Source organism: Hemiscyllium ocellatum, chromosome 46 (assembly GCF_020745735.1).
Source record: "Hemiscyllium ocellatum isolate sHemOce1 chromosome 46, sHemOce1.pat.X.cur, whole genome shotgun sequence".
NCBI classification, from domain to species: Eukaryota; Metazoa; Chordata; class Chondrichthyes; order Orectolobiformes; family Hemiscylliidae; genus Hemiscyllium; species Hemiscyllium ocellatum.
The window spans coordinates 653,118-671,337 of NC_083446.1; the positions used below are offsets into that span (position 1 = coordinate 653,118).

At 44.6% G+C, this 18,220-nt stretch overlaps 1 protein-coding gene across 6 annotated transcripts in view; it reads right to left on the reverse strand.

The window, feature by feature from the left end:
- rcor2 (REST corepressor 2) overlaps positions 1-18,220 on the reverse strand; it is a 78,103-nt gene that overhangs the window by 19,056 nt on the left and 40,827 nt on the right. For 5 of the 6 annotated variants that reach the window (XR_009647336.1, XR_009647337.1, XM_060855457.1 and 2 more), the window contains exons 4-6: positions 6,969-7,181; positions 4,040-4,096; positions 1,025-1,105 (exon numbers count right to left, since the gene is read on the reverse strand). Coding sequence is in view for 4 of the 6 variants with exons in the window: in XM_060855457.1 (XP_060711440.1) it covers positions 1,025-1,105; positions 4,040-4,096; positions 6,969-7,181 (351 nt within the window). In the remaining 2 variants the exon portion in view is untranslated. Of the gene's footprint in view, positions 1-1,024; positions 1,106-4,039; positions 4,097-6,968; positions 7,182-17,310; positions 17,931-18,220 lie in introns of those variants that run through there. The other variant, XM_060855456.1, reaches the window with a different exon arrangement.

The window sequence follows — 18,220 nt, forward strand, 5'->3', positions numbered from 1 at the left end:
TCTCTCTCTCTATGATTAGCCCGTTTGATTGTTTTGTTTTAATCTCTCTCTGTGTCACAGAGTCATAGAGATCTACAGCACGGAAACAGACCCTTCGGTCCAACCCATCCATGTCGACCAGTTATCCCAACCCAATCTAGTCCCACCTGCCAGCACTGGGCCTATATCCCTCCAAACCCTTTCTATTCGTTACTGGCCTTCCCATCACCTCTCTTTCTGCAACTAGCCTACCCATTGCTCTTCTCTCTCAACAACTGGCTTACCAATAACGCCTTGCTCCCTCTTTCTCTCTTCCTCTGTCTGTCTCTCTCTTTCTCTCTCTATTAGTGGCTGACCCATCGGCACACTCTCTCTGTGACTGACCTAGCCATTGCTTATTGGATTTGGTGCCAACATTCCCCCTAAGCAGTGCAGACATGTTCCACGCAAGTTGATCACTTTTGGAAGTTGTGGCCACATACAGGCCTCAGAGGCCCACACAGCCAGTAAGAAAGTTAGAGGGAATGCTGATTGACACGCCATCTAACATCCACAACTTTCACTCCTTTCATCACTGATACACAGTGCTGTCACAGTGTATCATCCGATACACTGCAATAACTCACTAAGATTCCTTCAACAACCAGCACCTTTCAAATCTGCTACTTCTGCCAGTGAGAAAGGCTAGAGCAGTAGGTATCACCATCAGCTGCAAAGTCCTCTCCAGGCCACACACTATCCTGATTTGGAACTAACACTGATTATTCGTGGTCACTGGGTCAAAGTCTGGATATTCAACCCGAATAGCACCGTGGGTGCCCTGAAACCTCAAAAACTACAACAGTTGAAAACTGCAATATTTCACCATCATCTTCTCTAGCGCAATTAATACTGGCATAGTTAGTGACATTCATATCCCAATAATGAATTTACTTCTGACACCATGTCAATAATCAAGCTGAAGTTCTTCTTTTCTATTTTAGATCAGATCCAGGAAAGTTGAATTTTCCTTATTGAAATGGAGATCCTCACCAACAACACTTACGTTTTGCATCAGAAATGTTGTGGTTGGGAGACCATACCAACATGCCCTTTGTATCCTTCTCACTGAAACGGGCAGCACTGTCTATAAAAATACAAATAAAAGTTCAGCTGTAAATAAGAAAATTACACATGCTGCATTACTTCTTGGAGAATAAGGAAAATTATCACATGGTTGCCCAAGCTATCTCTATGGTAAAAACAAGGACTGCAGATGCTGGAAACCAGAGACTAGGTTACAGTGGTGTTGGAAAAGCACAGCAGGTCAGGCAGCATCCGAGGAGCAGGAATATCGACGTTTCGGGCAAAAGCCCTTCATCAGGAATAGAGGCAGGGTGCCTGTAGATTGGAGAGATAAATGAAGGGGGGTGGGGGTGGGGAGAAAGTAACATAGAGTACAATAGGTGAATGGGGGTGGGGATGGAGGTGATAGGTCAGAGAGGAGGGTGGGGGAAGGTAGCAAAGAGTACAATGGGTGAACAGGGTGGGGATGAAGGTGATAGGTCAAAGAGGAGGGTGGAATGGATAGGTAGAAAGGAAGATAGGCAGGTAGGACAGGTCATGAGGGTGGTGCTGAGCTGGAAGGTTGGAGCTGGGGTGAGGTGGCGGAAGGGGAAATGAGTAAACTGGTGAAACCCCTATTGGTGCCATGGGTTTGAAGTGTTCCGAGGTGGAAGATGAGGCGTTCTTCCTCCAGGCGTCGGGTGGTGAGGGAGCGGCGGTGGAGGAGGCCGAGGACCTGCATGTCCTCGGCAGAGTGGGAGGGAGAGTTGAAATGTTGGGCCACAGGGCAGTGGGGTTGATTGATGTGGGCGTCCCGGAGATGTTCCCTAAAGCGCTCTGCTAGAAGGCATCCAGTCTCCCCAGTGTAGAGGAGACCGCATAGGGGAGCAAAGGATACAATAAATGATATTGGTGGATGTGCAGGTAAAACTTAGATGGATGTGGAAGGCTCCTTTAGGGCCTTGGATGGAGGTGAGGGAAGAGATATGGGCGAAGGTTTTGCAATTTCTGCGGTGGCAGGGGAGGGTGCCAGGAAGGGAGGGTGGGTTGTTGGGAGGCGTGGACCTGACCAGGTAGTCTTTGCAGAAAGCAGAAATGCCATTTGGAGGTGGCAGAAATGTCGTCGGATGAGGTGGTTTATGCGAAGGTTGGTAGGGTGGAAGGTGAGCACCAGAGGGGTTCTGTCCTTGTTATGGTTGGAGGGGTAGGGTTTGAGGGCGGAGGGGTGGGATGTGGACAAGATGCGTTGGAGGGCATCTTTAACCACATGGGAAAGGAAATTGCGGTCTCTAAAGGAGGCCATCTGGTGTCTGTGGTGGAACTGGTCCTCCTGGGAGCAGATTTAGCGGAGGCGGAGAAATTGGGAATACGGGATGGCATTTTTGCAGGAGGTAGGGTGGGAAAGAGGTGTAATCCAGGTAGCTGTGGGAGTCGGTGGGTTTGTAAAAGATGACAGTGTCAAGTCGGTCGTCATTAATAGAGTTGGAGAGGTCCACCCCCACCCCCCCTCTCATTTATCTCTCCACTCTGCAGGCACTCTGCCTCTATTCCTCATGAAAGACTTTTGCCCGAAACGTCGATTTTCCTGCTCCTAGGATGCTGCCTGACCTGCTGTGCTTTTCCAGCACCACTCTAATCTGGACTCAAGCTATCTACATGCCCTGAAAATTCTCTTTTCTTGAACTTTCCATGTCAGTTTATTTATCTGTCTGTGCCATTAACTATTGGGATTTCTATAACATTAATAGCTTCCTATTATGTAGATGGCACTTATTAAAGGATATTTTAGTTGATTCCTGAAGGAGAAGGGAAGCCACCTCAGTGTATGTGAGAGGTAAATGTCTGAGCATGTAATGTTGCAGGGGGAGCTCTGTGCCCTGAGTGAACATGGTGTACTGTTTTGTGTCTGCAATAATCTCCTCAGGAACATGTTGGGGCCTGTCCTACTCCACCAATCAATGAAATCATGGTTGACGTGCATCCTAATTTTATCTACTTGCCTAGTATCTGTAACTCATAAATAGTTTTTTTTTGGTGTTAACAATCAATCTCAGTTCTGAAATTCTTAATTGACTCTCCACATCCTCAACTGTACTTTGGGACGTTTTAGATTTCCACCAGCCTTTTTGTAACCCCCTCAATCGCCTAGCTCAAACTTTAAATGTCTGTCCCCTTGTTCTGCATTCCCCATCAAACAGCAAAGATTCTCTAACTACCTGATCAATCTCTATCTGAAACCTTTTCAATCAGATTGCCTTTAATCTTCTCATCACACTTTCTCAGAATTTATCCCAATGAATGCTGTAAACTGTGTCATTTGGAGATGCCGGTGTGGACTGGGGTGTACAAGTTAAAAATCATACAACACCAGGTTATAGTCCAACAGGTTTAATTGGAAGCACTAGCTTTGGGAGCACTGCTCCTTCATCAGGTGGCTGTACTCCACAACCACCTGATGAAGCAGCAGCGCTCCGAAAGCTAGTGCTTCCAATTAAACCTGTTGGACTATAACCTGGTGTTGCATGACTTTTAACTTTGTAAACTGTGTGGGCACTCAACAATATGAAGCCCTGCTCAGGCCACAAACATGTTGCCCCTATCACCCTAGCATGTTTTAGTCCTGGATTCATCTTGTACAATTTATCTTTTCTGAGGCACAGCATTGAATGCAGTGTCAGAAATGATCTACCTAGGATTTTAAGTAAACTTTCTCCCCATTTGTTCTCCTTGTGTTCTTCACATTAGCCTTTTTAATGGTTTTTCTAGCCACCCAGATAAAATGTGTGAAGTTGAACTTTATATTCTCATATCTATGACAATCATTTTGCCTTGACAAACCTTCATCACAAGTGCACAAAAGCCAGGTAAACAAGGAAAGGCAGAAACGTCTCCTGAATTTGTCTATTGCCACTTCTTCATTGTGGCTTTTGTTCCACACAAGTTACTCAATATAGCAAGTATCTTGCACACCTCAACACCAACATAAGCATGGCCTGTTAACAGATAGAAATTGTACCTGGATGACATTCTGGAACAACAGCTTGGTAATCGGATCCAACCCGGATCATACTGTCTAAAGTAGAGAAAAAGCAAGACACAATATTAAGAAAAAATCAAGTAGTTAAATATGGAGTAGGAAATTTTGAGCGGATGGGGGGACCATTGAAGAAATGTAAAATTGTGGGATTTCACCCCAATAACAATCAAACATATGGAGAGGAGTTGGCAAGGTGAGGCTTGGAGACATGAAATTAGCATCACAGAGGAGTGGGCAAGGCGAGACCCTGTAACAGGCAGTCAGTGTCTCTGAGAGGAGTGGGTGAAATGAGGACCATGTGACAGGCAGTCAGCATCACTGAGAGGAGCAGGTGAAGTGAGGACTGTGTGACAGGCAGTTGGTGTCACTGAGAGGAGTGGATGAAGCATGGACTCTGTGACAGGCAGTTTGTGTCATTGAGAGGAGCGGGTGAGGTGAGGACCATGTGACAGGCAGTCAGCGTCATTGAGAGGAGCGGGTGAGGTGTGGACTCTGACAGGCAATTTGTGTCACTAGAGGAGAGTGTGAGTTGAGGACCCTGTAACAGTGAGTCAGCGTCATTGGGAGGAGCGTTGCAATAAGACAACTGGTACAATATCCAGGCTTGGGCTGACAAATGGCTAGTTTTATTCACGCCACGAGTGCCAGGAAATGACCACCTCCAATAAGAAACAATCGAACTATTACCCCTTAACATCATCACTGAATTCCCCCAACATCAACATCCTGGGGATCATCATTGACCAGAATTGGACTCACCATGGAACAGTGGCGACAACAGCAGCTCAGAGATTAGGACCACTGCAGCAGGTATTTGATTTCCTGGCTCCCCAAAACCTATCCAGAATCTATATGGTACATGTAAGGAGTCTGGTGAGTGCAGCTCCAACAATATTCAAGAAGCAATACCAGCCAGCACAGAGCAGCCCACTTGATTGACACTATATCCACAAGAATCTACTCCCTCCACTAATGACGCTCAGTAGTAACAGTGTGTACTAATTACAAAATGCACTGTAGTTCACGAAGGTTCCTTAGACAGCACCTTCTAATCCCATAACTACTTCCATCCAGAAGGACAACAGCGGCAGATAAATGGGAACATCATTCCCTTCAAGCCACTCACCATTCTGATATGGAAAATTACTGCCTTTCCTTCACTGTCACATGGTATGAAATTCCCTCCTTAATAGCTTTGCGGGTCCACCTACCACACAGACTGCAGCGGTTCAAGAAGGCAGCTCACCGCCTCCTTCTCAAGAAAAACTAGGGATGAACAATAAATGCTTGCCAGCCTTTGATGCCCACATTCCAGAAGTGAATTAAAAAAATTAATGATATGGACTTAAATGCAGGTAGTATGACTAAGTTTGCAGGTAACTCAAAGAATGTTAGGGATAGACATAAACTGCAGTGGCACATGGAAGTCAACCCAGAAAAATGTTAGGCGATGCAATTGGGGAGGGCTACTAATGCAAAGGATTGCATTATGAATGGAAAAATCGACGTTTGGCAAAAGCCCTTCATCAGGAATGAGGCTGGGAGCCTTGGGGGTGGAGAGATAAATGTAGGGGAGTGATGGTGTAGCTGGAAAATCAATGTTTCGAGCAAAAGCCCTTCATCAGAAATGAGGCTGAGCCCTTCATCAGGAATAAGAGTAGGAAAATTGCATTTACCTCTCCACCCCTGAGGCTCCCAGCCTCATTCCTGATGAAGGGCTTTTGCTCGAAATGTCGATTTTCCTGCTCCTTGGATGCTGCCTGACCTGCTGTGCTTTTCCTGCACCACACTCTCAACTCTAATCTCCAGCATCAGCAGTACTCACTTTTGCCTAGTTGATTTTAACCTTACTGCGATTCCTCTTCCTCGAAGAAGTTCTCCTCCTCTCTCTACAAGGACCTCAGTGAGTCTGCAATCCCCAGGTCATCTCCTCTGCCCTGAAGCTCTTCAGCCACATTCTGAAACAGACTTGCCCATCTATCCATCTTCCTTCCCACCTATCCACTCCACCCTCCCCTCAGACCTATCACCTTTACCCTCACCTCCATCCAGCTATTGCACTCTCCGCTACCATCCCCCCCAGCTTCAACCCCTCCCATTTATCTCTCCACCCATGAGGTTCCCAGCCTCTTTCCTGATGAAGGGCTTTTGCCCGAAATGCCAAGTATCTTGCTCCTCGGATGCTGCATGACCTGCAGTGCTTTTCCAGCATCACATTCTTGACTTGCATTATGAATGGTAGAACCCTGAAAAATACAGAAGATCAAAGGTACCATCCTGTGCATATCCACAGACTCCTGATGGTAGCAGATGGTTAAGAAGGCATATGGAATACTTTCCTTTGTTAGCAGAGCCATCGAATAAAAGATCAAGGATGCTAACTTGGAACTGTTCAAGATTCAATTAGAGTACTGCATGAATTTTGGTCACCATATTATAGGAAGAATGAGATTGTACTGGAAAGGGTACAGAGAAGATTTACCAAGATGCTGCCTGGGCTGGAGTATCTGAACTATTAGGAAAGATTTGATAGGTGGGGTTGTTTTCCTTAGATTAATGAAGATTGAGGTGACATGATAGGAAGGAATTATAAGGGCATAGAGAGTGTGGGTAATCAAGCACTTTAACAATGGGAAGGGGGGCATAGATTTAAGAGTTAGAAAGTGAGAGGAGAGTTTAATTTTTTTTTCTCAGAGGATGGGGAGGGACTGCCTGAAAGTGTGGTTGAGTTAGAAACTCTTGTAATATTTGAGAAATATTTAGACATTCACTTGTATTACAACAGTCTCCAGGGCTATGGGTCAGTAGATTAGTGCAGTTAGATCTGTGGACTACTGTGAACATGATGGGCTTAATGGCTTCTTCTATTTTGTAAAGGTCTAAGAGTCTATGAAGATGTAATCCTCACCATGCAGGCTGTGTTGATCCCGTTTCTTCCATTCAATAGAAACGGCAGACATTGTTCCATGTGAGCGTTCCTCATCGCTGCTCTCCTCTTCAGAGTGCCGTGGGTGTTGGCTCCCATTGTTGCTTCCATTGTTAATGCTTTTCATCCTGGTTCCACGGGACAGGATTCCTGCTGAACCTGACTTCTCCATCATTACTGGCATTGCTGTGGGAGCTGAGGAAGGAAACAGATGGAAAAAACAAAGTTATATCCTGAACACATCTTCACAATGCCATGTGATAGGAAGGAAAAAGGATACAGGTTCAAAGGGTAACAACTCAATACCAAGGAGCATGCCATGACCTGATCAAAAGGCAAATTATCCACAGAAACAAATTTCCTCCAAAAACTCTGGCCAATTAAAAATATTTTTTAAATGTGCTGGTTTGAACATTGCTTATTTTCATCCACCAAGGAATGCAGTGGTGAAGAAGTGCTGCTCTGTCAGAGAGTCAGTGCTGAGAGAACGCTGCTCTGTTGAAGTGTAATACTCAGGGAGTGCAGCACTGCCACAGGGTCAGTACTGAGGGAATGTCGCTATCAAAGGGTCAATTTTAAGAATCACAGCACTAGTGCAGAGTCAGTACGAAGGTACTGGTAAACCCAAACCCCAAAAGCTGCACTACCAACCCAAACACTGACATCCTAATTCTGTGTGTAAGCACTTATCCCACAAAACCCTAAAATATTTCAGCAGGACCGTTCCCTGTTCTTTTACCAGACAGTATTTGCTCATCAAATAATGTGGCCCCTCTCTTTTGTCACTTAGCATGTCCAAATTATTAGCTAATGTCTCAAACAGAACTGAACTGTCTGCTTTGATGCTCAGGCACAATGGATGAGAAAGGTGACAGGCGTGATGCCATGTACTGATCTGGGTTAAGCTGATCTGCTGAAATGGCATGAAGACTTCACATGCCTCTCTTCCTGAGTTAAAGAGTAAGAGAGAGGAGATACCTATGGGATGCCCTGCCCTGAGTGCTGCCTAGTGGCTTTCACTGTTAGATTTGACTTCCATGTGATGTGACCACATTTGAATGGCTCAGTAGTATTCAACTTCCAAGTCTCAAAGAATGAACAGTGGGAGAACATTACAGATCTCACTAGCTTAACTCTGATCTCAATATATATCCACACACACAAAATATATCTAGCGAGGCCTCTTGACTACCTGTCAAGCACAGGAATATTGGCTGATTACTACTGCTTTCTATTCCAGGATTATTGAAAGTCATCTTAAGCTAGCGTAAAAGGAAGGTAAGTTGAACATGTTCTAAATGGTGAGAAAATGAGTTAAAAAGCTTAAGTGTCTAAGTACACAAGTGCTTAAAAACTGATAGATTGGTACAAAAAGAAATGAAGAGGGTTATTGGAATGATGGAATGTTTCATGGAAAGATAGATGACAAAGATAGGTAGAAACATATGTTGTAAAGAGGACATCAGGAGGTTTCAAACTGACAGAGTGGGTGAAAATCTGGCAGATGGAAACCGTAAAGACTGTTTCTTTTCATTTTTGTTTATTTTTAACTGTGGACTGAAAGGGGAAAAATTAGTTAAAAAAAATAGGGATTGTGGAAAGGATCACTGTACTTTTTAAAAAATAGGCCACTACCAAAGGGAATGGTAGATGCAGGTATAGTTAACACCATTTAGAAGAAATTTGGACAGATATATGAATAGGAAAGGTTTAGAGGGATATGAGTCAAACAGGCAAATGGAACTAGTTTAGTTTAGGTAACCTGGTTGGCATGGACAAGTTGGACCGAAGTATTTGTTTCCATGCTCTATGACTCGAAGTTCTGTTTACACTGCTGTTTGTTCAAGCAATGGAGGATGCTTAGATGCAGACAAACTGGAACCAGGAGTGAGTACAAAATAAGATTCAGCTGGCAACAATAGCTGATTGCTCTGTGGAAAGCCGACCAATAGTAGACGTCAAAGACCTTTTGCCTGCCAGTAACTATATGTTTGGCTCCTAGGTAGCTGAACAATTTGTAGGTGTGAAATATTTGGTCAGAAGCCACCAAACCTCCAGAAAGGAAGGTGCCTTCCTTTTCTCTGAAACAATAAACAGCTGAAGCCTGAAGAAGGCCAGTTTATTTTCCCTCATCAGTGTAAACTGTGGCCTTTAAACAAGAGATTAGTGACTTTATCAGTGTGAACCAGTCACTCTGCAAGCAAGAGAAAGTACCTGGAAAAAGATAGATCCAGGATCAGCAAGTCCTGACAAGCCAAAAGAATGATCTCAGGAATGGGCGGCACGGTGGCACAGTGGTTAGCACTGCTGCCTCACAGCGCCTGAGACCCGGGTTCATTTCCCTACTCAGGTGACTGATTGTGCGGAGTTTGCACGTTCTCCCTGTGTCTGCGTGGGTTTCCTCCGGGTGCTCCGGTTTCCTCCCACAGTCCAAAGATGTGCGGGTCAGGTGAATTGGCCATGCTAAATTGCCCGTAGTGTTAGGTCAGGGGTAAGGGTGGTTTGCGCTTCGGCGGGTCAGTGTGGACTTGTTGGGCCGAAGGGCCTGTTTCCACACTGTAAGTAATCTAATCTAAATCTAATCAAACCTCATGGACAGGAGTCATTCCCTCACCCTTTTTTTTGGGTTTGACTGTCTCAGTACATTGGGCGGCCTTATCAGGGGCTCAGAGTTTTAATTAGTAGAGTATTAGGACGAAAGATCCTAACTGGATCTACCTCTAGCTAGAATCTATTTATTTATAATAAATAGTAATCTTTCGTGAGTCATAAAAAATTAGTGCGTAGGGACAGAATGTGACTAAAAATATTAATGGAATGCTTTTCTCAATTACAAGAGGAACTGAACACGAAGAAAGGATGTCATGTTTCAATCATACGAGGCACTGGGAGATTACATCATAAATGCTGCATCCACTTTTGGTCTCCTTACTTCAAGAAGAATCTAATGTATTGGGGGTGGATCAAAGATATCTGGTGTTATGAGGAAATGCTGGACAGACTGCTTGTTTCCACACTGGTTCAGAAGTGATAGGTACTTTGAGTGCATAAGATCCTGAACAGTCTTAACAAAGTGAATGTGAAAAAGGTTGTTCCCTCTTATGGATGACTCCAGAACTAGAGGACACTGTCTAAAAATTAGGGGGTCACCCTTTTTGACAGAGATGAGGAGAAACTTACTATATGACAGCAAAAAACTTTGGAAAACTCTGCCTCAGAAAGTGGGAGAGGCAGGGTTATTGAAACATTTTAATCTATTCATGTGATGTGGGCTTCACCAGCATTTATCATTACCCATCCCAAGGTGCTCTTAGAGGGATGAATGTGAGCTTCCTTCATGAACCACTGCAGTCCATTTGGTTAATATATACCTACAATGCTGTTCAGGAAGAACTTCCAGAATTTGACCTAGTGCCATTAAAGGAATGGCAATATATTTCCAAGTTAGGATGGTGAGTGCCTTGGAAGGGATACTGGGGATGGTGGTGCTCCCACTTATCAGCTGCCCTTATCCTTCTAAATGGTCAAGATTCTGGGTTTGGAAGGTGCTGCCTAAGGAGCCTTGGCAAACTGCTGCGATGCATCTTGTAGGTGGCACACACTGCTACTACTGAGCATTGATGGCAGAAAGAATGGATGTTGTGGATGTGGTGCAAATCACGTGGCTGATTTGTCCTGAGCAGTGTCAAGCTTCTTCAGTATTGTTGAAGCTGCACTCATCCGGCAAATGGGGAGTATTCTATCACACTCATGACTTGTGTCCAAAAGTGTGGTGCTGAAAAAACACAGCAGGTCAGGCAGCATCCGAGGAGCAGGAGAATTCCGGCACCACACTTTTTGACTCTGATCTCCAGCATCTGTAGTCCTCACTTTCTCCTCACACTCATGATTTGTGCCTTGTTATAGAGTCAGAGTCACTCATTGCAGAAAAGGTACTTCAACCCATTGAATCTGCACTGTCAATAAATACACTAAAGACATGCTAATTCCAATTTCCTGTTACAATATTTCAAGTGCTTGTTCAAATTTTTTTAATAGTTTGTATGGTTTACAGCCTCTACTGCCTTCCCAGGCAATTTCAGATTCCCAGCATCCTGAAGGAAAATGTTTTTTACTCAAAGCCACTCTGAATCTCCTGACCATACCCTAAAACTATGCCCTTTGTGACTGACCCCTCAGCCAAGGGGAAGAACTACTCCTTATTCGCCCTGTCCATACCCCTCATATTTTTATATTCCTCAATATTGTTCCCCCTCAGCCTTCTGTGTTCTAAAGAAAACAATCCAAACCTATCTAGCCTTTCCTTCTACTCAATTTATCCACTCCAGGCAACATCTTACTGAATGTCCTCTGTACCCCCTCTAGTGGTATTACATCCTTCTTGTTATATCCAGTTGTGGCCTAACCAACACTGCATAAAACTCTAATATCACTTCCTTGCTCTTGTACTCTATGCCACGACTAATGAAAGCAAGTGACCCATATGTCTTCTTAGCTAGCCAACTTTAGAGATCTGTGAATAATTACCCCAAGATCCTTCTATTCCTCTAAATTATCCAGTGTCCTGCCATTCATTAAATAATCCTTCATCTTGTTTCTTCTTATAAAGTGCATCAGCTCATATTTATCAGGGTTAAATATTATCTGTCATTGTTTTGCCTATCTGACCAACTCACCTATATCTTCCTGTAACCTACAAGCATCTTCTTCACTATTAACCACTCTACCAATTTTGGAGTTGTCTGCAAACTTGCTTAACATTCATCAATACCACTACTTTGTATACTATTACTAAATAGTTTCTTATCCATTTTGCCAAGTTTCCCTGAATTCCATGTGCTTTATTCTTCTCAAACAGTCTCCATGTGGGACCCTGTCAAAAATTTTGCTAAAATCCATATAAATTACATCATCTGAACTTCTTTCATCCACACACACACCATCATATTTTTGACAAATTCTCATAAATTTGTTAGGTATGACCTCCCTCTGACAAAGCCCTAATTAAACTATGCTTTTCCAAGTGGATATTAATTCGCCCGTTCAGAACTTTCTCCAATAATTTGCCGACCATTGTTGATAGTGGATAGGCTCTAGAGTGTCAAGAGGTGAGTTACTTACTGCAGGACTGCTGGTTTTGATCTGCAGTTATAACCACAGTGCTTACATAGGCTAGAAACATCCAAGATGTTCATCATAAGAACTCCAAAGCTGAGTAGTGCCATTGAATGTCAAGGGGCAGAGGTAGATTCTTGCAAGGGAATCAAAGGCAATCGGGATAGACAAGAATGGAATTCAAAACACAACGGATCAGTCCTAAAGTTATTGAATGGCTGAGCACGCTTTCGGAGCTAAATGGCTGACTTCTGCTCTTAGTTCATACACTGGCCTTTATTTGCGTTGAGATGACATCAAGCGAGTTTGCAAAATCTTGGCAAATGGAATATTAAAAGGGGAAAATGTGAGGTTATGCACTTTAGCAGAAAGAAAGGAGCTGAATGTTATTTAAATAGAGAAAGCATAAAGCTACAGACAGAGGGATTTAGAAATTCTCATGCAAAAAATCACAAAGTTAGCAAACAAGTTCAGCAGGTAATAAGGAAGACAAATGGAATGTTGGCCCTTATTTCAAACACAGCTACTCTTCCAATCATAGGCTAGTTCTCTGCCATAGTTGCTAATGGTAGAATTATAGAATACCTACAGGACAGATACAGGCCCATTTGGTGGGCGGCACGATGGCACAGTGGTTAGCACTGTTGCCTCACAGCGCTAGAGACCCGGGTTCAATTCCCGATTTAGGCGACTGACTGTTCTCCCCGTGTCTGCGTGGGTTTCCTCCGGGTGCTTCGGTTTCCTCCCACAGTCCAAAGATGTGCGGGCCAGGTGAATTGGCCATGCTAAATTGTCCGTAGTGTTAGGTAAAGGGGTAAATGTAGGGGAATGGGTGGGTTGCGCTTCGGTGGGTCGGTGTGGACTTGTTGGGCCGAAGGGCCTGTTTCCACACTGTAAGTAATCTAATCTAATCTAAAACTGCGCCGACCCTGCGAAGAGTCCCATAATCCAGCATTTACCATAGCTAATCCACCTTCCCTGAACACTACAGGAAAATTTAGCATTGCCTATCTACCTAACCTCCACTATCTTTGGGCTGTGGGATGGAACAGGAGCACCTGGTGGAAAACCACATAGACACAGGGAGAACATGCAAACTCCACATAGACACTCACCCAGGGGTGGAATCAAGCCTGGATCCTGGCCTGTGAGGCAGCAATGCTAACCGCTGTGATAACATGCTGCCTCTCAAGAGTATGGGAATGGAGTGTAAAAATAGGGAAGTCTTACTAAAAAAGTACAAAGGCACCTGTTAAGACCACATCTTGAATATTATGAATAATTTTGGTCCCCTTATCAGGAAGGCTATACTGGCATAGGAAGTGGTGCAATGAATGTTAATTAGGTTGACCCTAGGTATAGAAGGACTGTCTTATGAGGAAAGATTACATACGCAGGGCCTGTACTCATTGGAGCTGAGAAGAATGAGAGGTAGTCTTATTGATACATATAAGATTCTTAGAGGCTATGACAAGGTGGATGTGGAAAGGTTGGTTCCCCTTATGGGAGAGTATAGGACCAGAGTTGGGGATTGTCGAACAGAGGCATAGAAATATAAGCACAGAAACAGACCCTTCAGTCTAACTTGTCCATACCAAATCATTTATCCTAAATAAGTCAAATCCCATTTGCCAACATTTGGCCCATAAGCCTCTAAACCCTTCCTACTCACATACCCATCCCGATGCCTTTTAAATGTTGTAACTGTACCAGCCTCCACCACTTTCCCTGGCAGCTCATTCCATACATCTACCACCCTCTGCATGAAAAAGTTGCCCCTTGGATCCCTTTTAAATCTTTATTTAAGACAGAGATGAGAATAAATGTCTTCTCTGAGACAGAAGTATATTTAAGGCTGAAATAATCATATTTTCATCAGTAATAGAACCAAGTATTATGGGAATCAGAATTGAAAACTACCACATCGGCCACGATCTCATTGAAGGGTGAAATAGACCCCATGGTGTACTGCTGCTCCTGTTGCCAATTATCTCCAAGCTACTGGATTACAATAAGGTGCAAGTTATTTTACTTTGTATGGGAACCTATGTTAGAATGGACATGTCATGGGGGAAGTGGGAGAGGGAGTTGAAATGGATGGTTACAGGAAGGTGGGGTTGGTTGGTGCACATTGACCAGACATGGTCCCTGAACTGTTCTGAGAGTTTGTACTCATCTCCCAAATGTAGAGAAAACCACATTGAAAACAACGAATGCAGTAAATGAGGTTCGAGGATATGCAAGTGCATCCCTGCCTGATTTGGAGTGATCCTTTGGGCGCCCAAACCTCCCCCCGCCTCTACCGTTGTCCAAGGCCCCAGAAGATCATTCCAAAACCAGCAGAGATTTACGTGCATATCCTCAAACCTCATTTACTCCACCCGTTGCTCTCAATGTGGTCTCCTCTACATTGGAAACAGTTCAGGAAACATCTCTGGCCAGTATGCATCAACCAACCCCACTTTCCTGTAGCCATCCATTTCAACTTCCCCAATGACTCACATTCCAGGCCTCTTCTACCACCTAATCAAGGTCACCTGCAAACTGAGGAGGAACACCTCATCTTCCACTTCAGGAGCCTACAACTACATGGCCTCAACACTGATTTTACCAGTTTCCAAATTTCCCCTCTCCTTCCCCTACCCCCACGCCAGATCCAACCCTTCGACTCAGCTCTGCCTTTTGACCTGACCTACCTGTTCATCTTCCTTCCTACCTGGCCACTCCACACTTCCCATCAACCTATCACAATCACCTCCTACCTTTGCCACCTATTGCCCTTCCAAATACCTTTCCCCTAGACTACCCCTCCATTTATTTCTCAGCCCCCTTCCCCCTCTCCCTCTCCCTCTCCAGTCCTGACGAAGGGTTAAGCCCAAAACATCGATTCTCTTGTTCCTCAGATGCTGCCTAACCTGCTGTGCTTTTTCCAGCGCCACATTTTATTGACAGTGACTACTCCAGCAGTTATAGTCCTCGCTGTCTCCTAGCCTCAGTTTAAGACTCCCATCTGAAGAACTGCCATTTAGTTGAGAACTCCAAACATCTGACCTGGAGAAGGTGCACAGGAAATAGACCAAAATGATACCTGGATCTAAGAAGGTTAAATTATGACAGCAGTTTTTAGAAACTAGGCTTACATTCCTTTGAATTCAGAAGATAAAAAGAGTGATTTAAATAAGTAGTTTAAACTGCTCAAAAAGATTTGAAAAATTAGATGGACAGAAACTATTTTCTTTAATAGGAAATCAAGATCATGGGGATGTTTATTTTAAAATTACAGATAGGCAGTTCAAGAATGAAATCACAAAGGATTATAAAAATCTTGACCTCTCTCTCTCTCTGAAGACCCAATGGATGCTCAGGGCCAAGTGCAGCTTTCAAGACTGAAATTGATTGACTTTTAGTGGAAAAGGATATCAAGGGATATGGAACAAATGTGGGTAAATGGAGTCCAGATACCAATAGACGTGATCTAATTGAAAGGTGGACTCACAGGACTGAATAGCTATTCATGTTCCTCTGAATAGTTCAGCTGGACCATAAGACAGGAAGAAAGTTTAAGTACTTTAAAACTTGCTATTAGAGAAAAAAAAGTGAGGATTGAAAGGAGTCCCTCGTGGCAGCAAAATCCAATCTGACAACTCAATTGCACATTCATACAAGAACATAAGAGCAACTCCAGAAAAGACGATTCACAAAGAATTACAGATATTGAAAAAAGGTATTTGTTTCAGCCAATTCAGCCAATTCCTAAGTCATCTCCTCTACCAAATCTACTCTGCCTTGTCCCTGGCATCACCCTAACTCAACCATGATCAATTCCTTTACTAGACTATGGACCAGGATCCAAGGAGAAGTAGAATCGATGTTTCAGGCATGAGCCCTTCTGCGCTTTTCCAGCAACACATTTTCAGCTATGATCTCCAGCATCTGCAGTCCTCACTTTCTCCTAGACTATGGACCAGACAGCAATGACTAAAAACATCAGATCACCCCAGGAGTCTGCAGCAGGATCTCCTCAATTTTGCCTGATTGCAGACCTCAAAACAAATATATTTATTAAAAGTGGAAGAGTCACAGCTTCATACAAAATAGTTTCACTGAGAAGCCAACTGAGGCTCATTCCACCTCAAAAAGCAAAATCCCCCAACCTTGTGGGAGCTAATCAATTTTCCATTTCTCTCTCACAGATGCCTACAAGTCAGCAAACACGTCACCCCCACAATCAAGATCTCCTAGGTTTAGAGTAAAATAAGTGACACATCCCAGGGGAAAGTTACTGCCTGTAGCCTGAAGATTGCCAGTATGTAAGGACCTGCTCTTTAATGCACTCAGTCAGCTCACAGCTCTGTGATTCTTCTCCCTCCCTTGGCTTAGATCAGGGAAGCCTAGCAGCCATTCTGTATATCTGAGAATAGAGAAGACCATTCAGCACAGTTAAGCTTAGTTCTACCTGAGGCTGGAACTTATGCACTTGTGTGGGGAGGCCAGAAAGTGGGAACAGGAATATCGACTCTACTCTGCCTTATTCCTAGCATCACCACAACTCAACCGCCTGAGAATTGACATCATCTCCTTTGCTAGGCTGTGGACCAGACACCAATGACTTGAAACATCAAATCACACAAGGAGTGTGAAGAGCTGTTGTAGTGGGATGACTGTGTACACAAACAAGAATGAGGTTCAAGAATGATCATTACCAACCAGAGCTCTGAATCCCTTTTCCTCTCTCATGTCATCTCTCTTCTTCACTTATAAAACCCCACGAAATATCTTCCTATATTTAATGCTTAAATCCATCCCTTCATCCGTTGTTTGCCCTCTTTGTTCCCTTTTCTCTCCTACATTTCCAATTATCATTGCACACTCCATTCTTAATCCAGACTCCCCACACTCATTCTCACCACCTACTCCTCACATCCTCTATCAACTCATCCATCCATCTCCCCTCTGCAAAATTCACTGCCCTCCCCACGCCACCGTCTTTTCATTCCTCATCCTAGCTTTCTTCCCTCCCCACTCCCTCTCCTGCTTCCATATCCCTTCCTTCCTCCCCTTCGCCAGTTTCTTTCCCTACTCTCCTTTCGCCCATGCAACTTCCACCCCTCTCTTCCTTCTCACCCCTTCTTGCCCTCTATCTCTTTCCCTTAACCCCAATGTCACCCTCTCTCAACACCTCACGCCCCCACCTCCCCCGCAACCTCACCTGTGAGCAGCCTCCGCTCCAGCGCTCGCCGCCCGCCCGGCTCCTCCAGTTCCGCCACTGCCCCCAATGCACGGTTGTTGAATTCCCCCTCAGCCCCAGGTGGCTGCCTTCTTTCTGCTGCTTTACAGCGAGAAGTTTATTTAGCAAACGGCTCTAGCGGAGTTTGCGGAGTGGAGTAGATCTCCTGGTCTTGGAAGGTCTCCTACCCCTGTTTCCCCCAGTCGTTCCCGATCTTGGGTCTCTCCCAGTGTTCGCGTTCTGCCTTTCCCGATCGCGGGTCTTTTTCTCGGTCTCTCTCCCTCTCCCGGTCTCTCCCCCGTGTTGGGTTCCTCTCTCTTCTCCCGATCCCTCCCCTGATATTTAATGGTCTCTCTCTCACTCACTCACTCACTCATTCCCCTGATATTTCACGATGCCTCCCAGTCTCTCGTGATCTTTCACGGTCTTTCTCTCCCTCTCTCTCCTCTGATCTTTCCCAGTCTCTCTCTCCCCCACCCCCGTCTATACCGTTCTCTCTCTCTGTCCTGATCTTTCCCGTTCCCTCTCTCTCCTGATCTTTCCCGTACTCTCCTAAAACCAGCTCGCTTGGGGAAAGTAGTCCGAGGCAGTAAGACGTCTCACTGCCCTCTCTCCGCACAACAATATTCTTCCGCCAGGGGGTAACATGGCCCAAAATTCACCCCTTTCACTACAACCTGCATCAAATACATTAGGCCAGGCCAAGCCCTTGCTGCGGACTCTACAGGATGTGTTTTAAACAGCACAGTGTTCCGAGGGTTGGTTGAACTCTATGGCGGAGGAAGCTGCAGAACCGGGGACAATGGATCCTTTAACAAATGACTAGAGAGTGAATGGCCCAGAGGAGGGGGAGAGGCGGAGGGAAGGAAGAGGGGAAAAAGGGAAATGGGGG